General features: G+C 28.8%; 1 protein-coding gene and 1 long non-coding RNA gene across 3 annotated transcripts in view; one reads left to right on the top strand and one right to left on the bottom strand.

The window, feature by feature from the left end:
* The window catches only part of LOC136985997 (stathmin-4-like), a 49,808-nt gene that overhangs the window by 30,392 nt on the left and 5,794 nt on the right, over positions 1–13,622 (bottom strand). Inside the window, exon 1 of one of the 2 annotated variants that reach the window (XM_067283435.1) lies at positions 3,124–3,160. The exons of the other annotated variant lie outside the window; for it this stretch is intronic. Within the exon in view, the coding sequence (XP_067139536.1) occupies positions 3,124–3,155 (32 nt within the window). The 5' untranslated portion in view covers positions 3,156–3,160. Of the gene's footprint in view, positions 1–3,123; positions 3,161–13,622 lie in introns of those variants that run through there. 2 annotated transcript variants of the gene reach the window in all.
* LOC136986022 (uncharacterized) lies at positions 10,472–10,832 on the top strand. The gene is made up of 2 exons (XR_010882415.1): positions 10,472–10,516; positions 10,672–10,832. It is a non-coding gene; the product is annotated as an uncharacterized lncRNA (long non-coding RNA).

Genomic DNA, 13,622 nt, shown 5'->3' with positions numbered 1-13,622 from the left:
ATTTATCAACATACAAACAATAAATTATAGCCAGATGGGAAAAATTCAACATTTGAGTTTGACCTTTGACAATAAAAGGCTAATATCTAACTATTTTGAAAAATTTTTCACTAAATACATTTGAACTCTAAAAATTATTTAAACATATTTAATAAAAACTATTATATAATATACAAACACACCACACAGAAAAAAAAAACAGTTTTGAATTATTATGCTTTTTAATTGACACACTACATAACTCCTGTTGTTGTTAATAATTATAAATAGTTGCTTTCATATCTAAGTTAGCAAATAATTTTGGAATAAATTGGACTAATAATTTAAACAATGGCTTAATTTTGAATTCAGCCTAACAAAAGTATTAATTTTTTAGTAAATACTTTTTATCTAAATTTCTTATAAATCTAGATGAGATTTTTTATCTGAATCCAAAAACTAAAACAAAATGTATGACCGATTTTTTTGCCTGAGGAAGACATTTTCAAACAAATTTACACTGCAAGAGAGTAGAATTTCATACTTTTATTATTCTCACATATGATGCCAAATATACTAAGTTTTATTGAACAGTTTAAATAACCAACCTTTCAAAACCTTCGTATTTCCAGTAAGTTACAATGTTTACTTGAGTGAACAAACATTTTTGAATCTCCACTGATATCTGCTTCAGGTTCAATGGTGTTCCAACCTTGGAATGCTAGGAATTCGAAGTTTTAAAAACCAATTAAATTTGAGTGTTCAAATTTTAATATACAATATTTCAAATATTTATGTCATACTGTGATGTATAGGGCCACAGTCCTCATACTAATGTTTTGCTTAGAAATTACGTGAATAAAATGCCATTAATGTTGAGGATCTGTCTCATATGCATATTGCCATGCATATGATAGTGTGTTGTTGTCCTTATAGTTTATGCAGTTCCCTGTTCTGTTAGCTTTATATATTTATAGGTTTTCAACGTTAATGACATTTTATTCACATAATTTCTAGCCAAAACACTAATATGAAGACTGTGGCCCTATACATCACAGTATGACAAATATTTGAAATATTGTGTATTAAAATTTGAACACTCAAATTTAATTGGCTTTTAAAAATTCAAATTCCTGGCATTCCAAGGTTGGAACACCATTAAACCTGAAGCAGATCTCAGTGGAGATTTGAAAACGTTTGTTCACTCAAGTAAACATTGTAACTTACTGGAAATACAAAGATTTTGAAAGGTTAGTTTAAATAACAATATCAAATTACTAATTAATTGATACCAAATTTAATTAAGGATGAATTATCTGCATCTACTGTCATAAGAATACAGAAATAACTATTTGATCAATGAAAAATCAACAGTATTAAATTTTCACATTATTAATATGAAATATGTGTGGCACAGTTTAGTTTCGCCTGTCAATTCTGACATTATTTAAATGAATTCATAAAATATTCAATAATGAGCTATAGTCTTTGAATTTACAAATTATTGCAATCTAATTCATATAATTTTAATACAAAATATGCTGAATACAAATATTTAGTTCTGAAAAGATAATTTACCATTTCACAAACTCATAGTAAATTTTTATAAAAAGCTAACAATATCAAAATTTGAAAGTTTTATCTTCATTGTTCAAATTTTACTGAAGACCCTATTACAAAAAATTTTAAGTTTTGGTAATAATAACACCTGTAATCTAAATTATTTTCAGAATAAAAAATCATTAGTTTTGCTCATTAATTCAGATGAGGTATTGTGTTTAACACAGAGGAAGAAATTTAATTCAATCATTTTTTAAAAAATACTATTACATTTATTCATTCTTAAGCAATACTTTTTAATATCACTGATCACTCATCAGTGATATTGCAGTGATAAAGACATTGCTTCATCTTTTATTGGAGTGAAATAAAAGATGAAGCAATGTCTTTATTTAAGTCATATACTGTATATTTTCCTTTAATCATATAGTTTGTTTATTGTTTTAATTCTGCATCATCTCAGATTAGTTTTAATACAATTAAAGACCTCTGTTGACATCTCATAAATGATGAACAACTGCACACTGGGTGTATAAAATAAAATGTTACGCACTGGTTACGGGTTTTTCGTGAGTAACATTTTATCTCATAAATGAATTAAATATATAGCTTTCACTAATTTCTGTTTTTTAATTACTTGTGAAAAACTCATTTAATCAAATGTGTTTATAATATGTTGTTATTATATCTTCAAAGATAACATTGTCTCAAAGTTTTATCACATTGATAATTAGATGATGTTAAGTTCGATATTCAATTTAACAAAATTGTAGCACGTGTGTTTATGTTACGTAGTGTTGATGTACAGTCCACAGCTCTGTCACATGTGTCAGGTGTGTTGTGTAACTATAGACTTGGGAATGCAGGGAGAGATCTTCCTGCCTAGAGGGAAAAATTGTGCTTTCCCTTTGGTGTGGCCGGGCAGTGCTGACCAGTGTGTGTGGCTGTGTGGCTGGCAAAGAACCAGTGTTGTGCCTTTATTAATTAATTGTCGGGTGCCTGAGTGTTACTCGCTTGTGGAGTGCCAGAGTGTTACTCACTAGTGTTGAAAATAAATTACAAATAGTTTTGTTGTTGTGTTATAAATAATTTGTGCACTGTGTTTAGAATGTGTAAACAACAACATGTTAAAACAGATGAATCAGCTGCAAAAATATATTTATTGGAACTTTGTTCTATAAATTTACAAGCTTGTGTGAAAGTGATAACAAGAAATCTGAGTTTGGATGGATAAATAGATTACTTGGATTTATTAGTGCAAGGGAATCCTGGGCCATACTACACTAAGAAAACAGTAAAAATTTGACCGTAGCAAGTGACAGCTATTTTAAAAATTGCAAATTACTATTCTGAAGACCTAGCATACCAAAAATACAAACCATTAATAATTTCAATAGCACTCAATTAACTTATCTAACAACTTTAATACAAACAATTATGCTCTTAGACAGATGAATGTAGTTCACAGATTATCAAATTACCAAAGTTAAATTTTGGACCCTTAAGTTAGTTATATTTCATTTGAAAAATTTTGTCTGTAGTCAATTAGTACATTATATTATATATAAAAACTGTACAACTTACATTTTAATTGATTGTACACAGTTAGTAAACATTATACAGTCAAACCTGTTTTTATGCAGTGGATAGGAATCGCATAAAAAAAACGCATTAAAAAAAACACACGAAACTTTACGAGTGGCTATAAAAAATAGTTTTCGCAACACAATTAAAAAAATATTTTTTTTATGCAGACAATAGGGACCGCTTAAAAAAAGTCTCACATAGAAAATAACTCAAAACCGCACGAAATACAATTTATTGACAACAGATGTCAGCACTTGACTGCATCGTCTCGTCTATCGTCTGTTTTACATATTTTTGTCCAGGTGGTGTTTTGTTGACTTAAAAAATAAATTATTTCGTTTTTCGCATATTCATGCAATAATATTACTATAATAAATTCATTTATGCTATAATAAGTTTATTTAGCTGTAATAAGTCAACGTGAGACATGACAAATCACACGAGACTAGTCGCCAACTATACCGCACAAAAACAGGTTTGACTGTATATTAAATTCAAGAAAAATTACTTTTGTATGATCTATACAATGCATAACAAAAAACAAACAAATTTATATATATTGAAGAAACAAAGTTAAACCATATACAGCTGAGAAAATTATAATTGTCAGCCATATTTTAACACCAGATTATTTTAATTGCAATATATTAAAATTTTAAAAACACAATATACTGTATTACTCACATTCAAGACGAGATTTTTATTCATTTATCACAGCTTCAAATTCCTAGGTCATCCTGTACACGAGTGAAAGATTCTTTGCATTTTTGCAAATAATTTTTGTGAACTGTGTATTCACATTTTTTACCAGATGCTTACCCTCTTGTATTTAAAAACAAGTATTTTATCTGGGTCATTTGAATCGTTCTTGTATATTGTCAGTAGTAAAGATGAATAGCAATAGAAAAAGAAAGCTTTTGAATTGAATTTGAATTTGAAATACCAAAATCACACGAGAGCCCGATATGTTTTAATCCATTCCCAAGTGAAAACAGATAATTATTCGGAAATCAGAATTCGGAGAAACTCTTAAGTGTAATCGATGGAGAGTGGATTCAACTGTTAGGAATTGGCAAAAAAAAAATTTCCCAATTGTCCAGCTTCGTGTGAACAAATTATGTTGTCGATTTTACAAGAATTTTTCCTTAAAGCAGCGGTTCCCAACCTTTTCTGGACCAGGGACCACTTTGATTTCATTGTTGCTAGCAAGGACCACAAGGTTTAAGAAAAATAAACTGTGTCAATCTAAAAATAAACTTTAATCAAAACTTAACATAAGTAATTGTTAAACTCAAGAGTAACATGCTTTAACAGTACTATTACAATAGGAAACATATCATTTTTAGTAAAAATTAAATTCAATTTGTATCAATGTGGGAATAATAACTCAAAATTAATAAAAGTTTTAAATCTTTCGCGGACCATATTTTAGCTCTTCCAGTGGTCCGCGGACCAGTGGTTGGGAACCACTGCCTTAAAGTTTAAAATGCCAGAAATTTTTGCAGGACAATGTGTGCATTTACATTCATTTGATATTTTATTTGTGATTAAACAAAATGAAGTTAGAATTGTATTAATAAATCTAATTTTCTTTACTTTGATCTTTAAAGTCACTCCTCATCCTATATGCGAGGTTGTCTTATATGCGAGTAAATATGGTATATGAAATATTCATTTTTGTTCCTAGTAAAACAAATATTTTCAATACTTACAGGTTATCAAAGGAATTAAAAGGCTTTATAGCTTTAGACTAGACAGTTCAGTTAAATTTATTTTTAATTATCATCAGAATTAAAAAAAATTCACGTAGATGTAGAAGTGAAATGAAATCATCTGAAAACAGTATTATCTTAAACACATCTATTAATCAGCTATTGTTAATGTAATACAGTAAGAGGAGTAGCAATGACATCATGACTGAATCATTAGATATAAATAATCAACACAAATATTCTCACAGATTAAATTAGTAGGTAAATTTATATTAAGTAAATTAGTAGGTAAATTTATATTAATTATACAAAACTAGGATTTTGATTTATAATAAACACTATATTTTATTATTTTACATAATAAATTTCTGAAAATAAAGTTTTATTTAAATTATTATTTACTGGTCTTTCAGAAACATGTATTAACTCACTGTTTAACTATCAGCTAATAATTTGAATGAAATTTGCATAGTAAATTTTTACATAAAATTTTATGGGTAATTTTCTGAAATTATTATATTGTATTTGTTCTTATTCCAAATGATAATATGGTTATTTAAAAATTACACAATTTTAAAGACAATATAAAAATTTTGCAAAAATATTATTCAAAACACTCATAATTCATTACACACGAAAAATAATTATTCTGTATTTTAATTATCCTATTATAGTATAAATTAAAACAGCCTTTTAAAAGTTTTATCATAAATACAAAAGTCTCTAGATATTCCGTTTTTGTTTAGAATTAAAGTTCTTTTATAAGTTTACATTAAAATAATATTTAAAAAAAAAACAGTCAAAATTTTTCAACCTATAAAAATGGCTATTGGCTTTAAAGCACTTTCAATTGAATATACAGGAAACACTCGATTTAGCAGTGACCCCAATTTAACAAACTTCGGAGTTAATGGACAAAAACTTGTCCTACAAGAAAAATTTAAAATGTTTTTATTTGAGAACAAAGCATGCTAAAAGGTTGAAACAGCAAGTCAATGATTATAAATTACTCAATGGAAATATTACACTTGTACATCACATCATCTTAACACATCCTGCACATTTTAAATTTGAAATATAGTTTTTAAAACATGTTCAATTGGTTGGTTGGAGTTGGAGCTTGTGGCACAAGGGCTTAGCTGAGCCAAAGAACACATTTGATTTTAACAGACTTTCGTCAATAGCAAACACCTCTTTCTTCCAATTAGTTCATTAAATCAAATGTATATTCATATTTATTATTTTTGGTACTTGTCTCGCTTTTAAGGTTTTCGGAATTTTTTAATGTTTTTGCTGTTAAATCTTATTTTTGTTTGTTTTTTTAGGTCTAGCACTATTAATAAAGAATAGTGTAAATATAGTAAGGTCCTCCCTCAATTTAACAAATTGTCGGGGAAAGGATGTTTGCTATTGCCAAAAGTTTGTTAAATCAATTGTTCTTTTTTTAAAAAAAGAAAATATAACAACAGTGAACGTACAATGTACAGAATATATAACATGAAACATTTTAATACAGGTATGAATGAAATATTATAATATGCACTGAGCAATTTAGATACTCCACCAAAATATGTTAATGTATAAAAATAAATTTACAACTGAACCCAACGTCAACTGAACATAACGTTTTAAACACATTTAAGAGTTTACAATTTAATTATTTTCACTAAATTAATACTGAATCATTAATCAAGTCTTTTAGTATGCTCTTTTTGTGAATAAAAAGTTCTTTTTCTTTTTAGATAAATTTTTTTGTCTTTGAAAAAAGGGTCTTAAACCTAACCTGCCATATTAACAAGGAATGCTAGTAGTATGCTTGAAATTTAAAATTTTCTTCAAATATGAGTGGGGTCTTAAGTTATTACAGTGGAACCTCGCCTAACGAGCACCTCGCACAATGAGTATTTCACATAACGAGCAAAATAAATTGTAAAAATTTGCCTCGCTTAACAAGCGATATTTCGCATAATGAGTGGTGAGGAGAGGGGAAATCCTGAATTGTGCACATGTGGCATGCTCCATCAGTCTGTGTTTAGCACTCCTTCCACTGGCACCTTAGTGTTGCTTGTGATCACATATTTTTCCAAACTTGTGTTCACACACATTACTTATAAACATCAACAACCATATCCCGTTATATAATAAACACACCAAACGAGATGCCAAATTCTTGGGTCATTAAATTTAATGACCGATTCCAAATTAAATTTTAGAAATGTCTGAATTAAAAATTTACTATTTATAATTATTAAATTTAATACAAGATGGAAACATAACTGCCTACCTCTAGTCAAATTAATTAATTTCTAATATTTAATTATAGCATTTACATAACCCAAGAATTTGACATATCATTTGGAGTGTTCATCAAACATAGTAGTTGTGATTTTTTTTTTTTGTTTCTGCAAATCGAATTCTCATTTCAGGATGGTTCATTCCACACTAGAAGAAAAGATGTTGATTCACGCTCCTTAACATGGAATATTGTACAATTTTTTTTTGAATAAATGTTATACATAAAACATTTGAGCATTTTTTCGGCATGGAACGCATTATCGTATTTTACATTAATTTCTATGGGAAAAATTGTTTCACTTAACAAGTGTTTCGCATTACGAGTAACGCTCTGGAACAAATTATGCTTGTTAAGCGAGGTTCCACTGTACTTAGTTTCACTTTGAAGAAAAACTGTTCATTTCTTCCATTTTCTTTTTTCCTCTTTAGAATCTATTGTATAACGAAACTGTGTGTTAACACTTCAAACTTATCATCACCAAGAAATGTTAATGATATAAATTGGAAAAAATAAATTCCAGGGTACATTTCCCATTAGGCCCGGGCTTAGGGGTGCAAAAACCAATCATCAACTCAATATATCCTATTTAAGCACGTGGTTCTTTTACAGGGATAAAAACTCGATAATTCATATAATGCAAAAAACGAAAATTCTTTAAAATTTTTGTTTTATTTGCCAGAAATCAGGAATGAATTAATTAAAAATACATATTAAACTTTGCTGCTTGTATATTAAAATTAATCTAATACTGTAATACAATGAGACATTAAAGTTATGATTCTGAGAACTGTTTCTATAAATCTAAGTAACATATTCTAGAATCCTCACTTTAATCGGCTTTAATTGAATCATACAATAAAGCTATCACGTTCAATAAACAGTATGTTCATACAATATTTCTTGTTATATACGTTTGAATCACTTTTCTGCCGTTGGCAAAAAACGACCGCATTAAATCTACTGAATTACTAATCCAATAATCTAAATTCCAAGTACCAAGTCGCCAAGTACGACCTTACGATCTAAGGCGGTACTTGGCGACAACCAATTTAAGGCTATTGATCTTGGAAAGGAGAAGAAGTTTGTCTTATGCAGGGAGGAGGACTTCTAAGCAGAGTCACAGAATTCCTCAGCTAATCCCATGCGCTTACAGTACTACTACTACTGTATTAAGGAAGACTAAGAAAATATCATCATTTCTGAGTGTATCTGCTCTTCCCAGGCACTTGGAACCTCCATCCAATGTAGCATGCCCCAGGCTCTTCTTTGAGGTCAAAACACACAAAGAGGGCTGGCCACTGAGGCCACTGGTTAACAGAAGGACCCACCCTACCTACCATCTTGAAAAGGTGCTCTCCAAGCTCCAAAGTGGGCTCCTTCCTCCTTCCCCCCTTGTTACATCTCCATCATGGCAAAAGCATCTTTACTGCTGTGCTAGATAAATTGTCCCCCAATATGTACAATTTTTACAAAATGGATGTTGTTGCTCTACCCCTCCGTATCTCAGTTTAAGGTCATTATGCTGCTTGCCAATACTTACTCATCAAGGAGTGTTTTTCAGTGCAGCAAGTTTTAGAGATACATGAGGTGTTACTTTTTGTTACCAAACACAATTACTTTCAAAGGAAAAATATACCTGCAAAAACAAGGGGTCTCAATGGGCTCACCACTGTCTGCCATACTAGCAGAATTGCTCATGAGACATATTGATTCAAATTAATGTCATCAATAGTAAATGTATAAATTTCAAAATGCAATGAGATCCATAACAAATTTGTCTTAACTGTCATAAATACCGTTAAATATGAGATTAGCCTCGACGTTAATCTTAGGAAAGATATTAAATGCCAGAAAATTTAAATTTAGACAAAATATTAAAATTCTGATTATAGCAGTCTGTACATAAATTAATGATAAAACAAAAATAAATGAGTAGAGAAAAATTCTCATTGGATATGCTTGAAATTCAAATTCATGATTATTAAATAAATATAGATTTATTTCGAGGTTTGCAATATCAAAAGCATTAATTTAAAAATAAAAAGACCTAACTGATTAAATCTCATAGGAATATAAACGTAAAAAATGAGAGGTTGAAAATAGTCGAAAACGTTTTTATTTTATTAAATTTACTTTGTTGCTGGAAATATTAAGGTGTTTTGATTTCATTTTTTATGATTAAATCTCATTTTTAATATGCATTATTAATTATAAAATATTGAACAACAATAATTATAAAACATTAAGTTGACCTTTAGTTGACTTTAAAAATTCTATCTTATATAATTTAGAAAATTATCTAAAAACCTATTTTCAGGAAATAACCAAATCCAAATATAGCATAAAGAATACAGATCAATTAATGAATTATTAAAGGGTAAAATCAAGCAATCATTTTGCATAATGAGTCTTGATGTAAAATCAATGTATCCGCCTATCACTTTGGAAATGGTTAAAGAAAATATAAGTAGGTATAAAATACCAGAGTATATACTAAACCTTATCGAATTTGTTTTTAAAAATAATTACTTTAAAATCCTAACAGATTTTTATAGACAAAAGAAAGGAATTGCAATGGGATCTGTTATAGGACAGAAATTGGCAGACATCTGCATGATTATGATAGATGAGAAAATATCACATTTTAAAAAGGTATTTGCTATTATGCAAGATATGTCGATGATATTTTAATAATATACAATTCACAAACAACCACAGCCAAAGAAATAGAGGAATATGCAAATAAACTGGATGGAAATTTAAAATTTACATGTGAAGATGAAATAAACCAGAAAATGAACTACCTTGAACAAAATTATATTTCCGTAAGTATGAAAAACAATGTAATACTAGAAAAACTATTAATTATAATTTGTATTGCCCTATAGAAATTAAAAGAAATACATTTCTGATGGAATTAAAGAAAATAATAAATAGAACAACACTCCGGGAAGACATTGAAATTGAGATAAAGCAACTTTTTAAAAAATATTTATTAAATAACTATCTGAAGAATATTGCATGTAAGTGATATAATTATTATATAAATAATAGATACCATGTTAAGAATCAAAAGATTGATACTTTATATATTAATTTCTCATATATAAATCATCTTTTTGAAAAATAGAAACCAGAATTTATTAAATTTTCTATTTGTATAGTAGCAAAACAAAAAAAACAGGTTAATGGATATAATTAACATTATAAATAAAGAAGATCAAAGTATATTAGGGAAACAACTAGAAACTGTATGAGTTTTCAACAAATTATCATGTACACGCTCTAGCCCGATGTTACATAGGAGAAACAGGAAGAAGATTGGAAAAAAGGTTAAAAGAACATGAGGCTGCAATCCGTTTGAAAAACAAGAATCACCATGGTACCAATATTGTAATAGTTTTAATTGTAAAATTAATAGAAACGATGTTAAAATATTGTATAAATTAAAAATTTGTTAAAAAGAAGATTTATTGAACATTTCTGTATCAAAAAATTATGCAGATGTAATTAATTTAAATACGGGTATGATTGTAGATGCATGCTGGGACAATGTCGTCCAGTAATAAAGGAACAACAGTTGGCAAATAAATGTATCCACTGACAAGGTCTGTTAGAAAGGGCAAAATGCATATGGATTTGTTGAAAATGGAATTTTTAAAAAAAGCTAAAATAAAATAAAGGTTTGGTATTTGTTAGTTATTTGGTTTGTTTGCCTTGATAGATCATTCAAAGTCGGATATAAAGAGTATATTACTCATTAATATTCTGGAAATATTTTATTTTTAGAGTTAATATTTTTAAGAAATAACTATCTTAATTGCATTTTCTTATTATATCAGTAAAATAATTTTTGTTTTATAATTCCAGATGTGTTAGATTTATTATGTTTAATTAGTCAAAATAATGTATAGGATAGAGTTATTAAATGTTTAAAGCATTATTAGACTTTACTGTTGCTTTTTTCTGAAATACTTGGGCAATGTAAATTTCCATCATAGTAAATGACATCATCAATAACTCCTATTCTCTGATTATACAAGATCTATAAATATTTATTATTTACAGCACATAATTAGCAAATGATGAGGGGTTAAAATGCATATTGTCAAAGTGCATTACAACAATGGGAAGTACTGTAAAACTCCTTAAGGAAGGCAAATCAAAACAGACTGTTGCAAAAGATGTGGGTTGTTCAATCAGCTCTATCTAAAATTTGGTGCAAATATAAACTGGAAATATTATAAAAAGAAAACAACCACAAAAGACATCAAAGTGTTAGGATAGGAAATTAAAAGCAATGTCTTGAAAATAGAAAATGTACCACAACAGAAATAAGTAGAAAGAAGCAGGTGTTAGTGTCTCTGACAGAACAGTGACAAATCATTTGAAAGAAATGAGATTTTCATAAGAAAGCAAATTGAAAACCAGCACTGACACCAAAACGAGAAAATTAAGTTATAATAGGCCAAAGCAAAGCAATCATGAACTGTAGATGACTGGATGAAAGTAATATTCAGTGATAAATTACAAATTTACATTGGTCATGGAGATAATGCTGGAACTTTTGTCTGGTGTCCTTCTAATGAAGCTTATAAGGATACTTGTTTAAATAAATGACAAAATTTCATATCAGTTATTATTTGGGATTTCAAATCAGATAAAGGATCATGGATCTGGCCATTATTACATCAACAGTTAATGCCCTAGTGCACATTGACATTTAGGAGAACTTATTCCATCCATTGAAAATATGTTTGATGGTGATGATATCACTTTCCAAGATGACAATGCATCTTGTCATAGGACTCAAAATGTTAAAAAAATTTTCTTTACCAAAAGTGCATCAACTCAATAGACAATGATTAAATAAAAGAATGAAATCAAAATTGCATTTTTTGTTTTCTTAATATTAGAACAATTTAATGAATATAGAAAACTAAAAAAAAAAAAATCTCTCAATTTAATATTAGAATTGTGTACAAAAAATATCAAAAAATTTGTTGGGAAAAAAATATAGAATTAATTCTAATAATTCTTACTGTTTATTCAAATGTGGCAAACTATCATGACATTTTGAGTTACATAATTTTTAATTTTCTTACATTTGCATTTGGTTGAATTACACTTTCCTTTACAAGAGCACCTTTGGTACCTAACCCCCTGAAATTGATGTTTACTACTACTGTAAGTATTACTACCAGGGCTGTGGAATCGTGTAAAAATCTACCGACTCCGACTCTTCCTTACCATCTGACTCCGACCAGGTGTGGACTTGTTACCAAAATAGATCCAGAAATTCTGACGTCTTCACATGACCTCAGAATAAAAGATTTAATAAATAGAGTTCTAATAAAGATAGAATGTAGAAACTTTTTTATTCCAAAGCTAAAAGACTACTCTAAGTAATGACACAGTCAATATATAAATATGTATTCGATAATTTTTACTTTCCTAGCTGTTATATACAACAGAGGGAAAGTGTAGCAATTGGTCAAAAAATGACCCCTCCCAAATTTTTACATTTTTGAACTCAGGACACTGAAATGTTGAGATATGCAAAAGATTCTGTTTTTTTCTGTGTTTGGATGTTAGACTGTGTGTGTAGAGCGCAATTTTGTTCACCCTGTTTGAAGCCTAATAAATTCTGTGGTTTTTGAATCAGTCAGATGGTTTAACACAGGAGTTATTAAGCTTCAAAGTGGTTGAACTAAATCATGTCCCCACGCACATTCCAATATCTCAGGCAAGAACATCTTAACATGTTTTACTGTACTATTATAAAATGACAAAAAGCTTAATTTTGAGGGTAGAGAGAAGTTTTATAAAAAAATACTGAATGCTAATAACGAGTAAAATAGTCATTAAGTCCAACCACATGGAGATATGATACATGACTCCTCCTATGTCTCCATCCTATCTATCTTTAATTAAGAACCAAAATTTAATAGCATTATTGCTCCTTTATACACAAGCTACTGTGCCAAATTTAGTTTCTTAAACTTTACCCATATAACAGAGAATAAAGAAATTAAACAAATTAGATGCCAACACATGAATTTCCCTCTTTATTTGACACTTTTTGGGTTCAGGTGGTCTCCAAACATGTAGATTTGCAAAAAACTTGGAGGGTCAAATTTGACATGATTCAAATACTTTTCTGTTTTTATATACATAACAAGTTGGGAAGTAAAAAGGATGATTCTCAAACACAAATCGTTCTACTATAATTTAAAGTAAAAAGGAGTAGGAGTCGGTAGACTTTTTGACGACTCCACAGCCCTGACTACTACAACTACAGTCTACTGTAATAAATTGTTTTCACAAAGCATAAATTGGTTTTTGGTATAAATTGTGAAATACAATTTGGCACATTTCTGTTCAATTAATCCATCTTGGAAGAACACCATCTGTATTTGGTTGTAGGACATGATATCCTCTGATAGAGAATGTCATAAAGCAAAGTATCAAGATGATATTACATAACT

Source organism: Centruroides vittatus, unplaced genomic scaffold (assembly GCF_030686945.1).
Source record: "Centruroides vittatus isolate TY-2023 unplaced genomic scaffold, ASM3068694v2 contig_986, whole genome shotgun sequence".
Classification (NCBI taxonomy): Eukaryota; Metazoa; Arthropoda; class Arachnida; order Scorpiones; family Buthidae; genus Centruroides; species Centruroides vittatus.
This window is presented reverse-complemented; position numbering and strand designations above follow the sequence as displayed.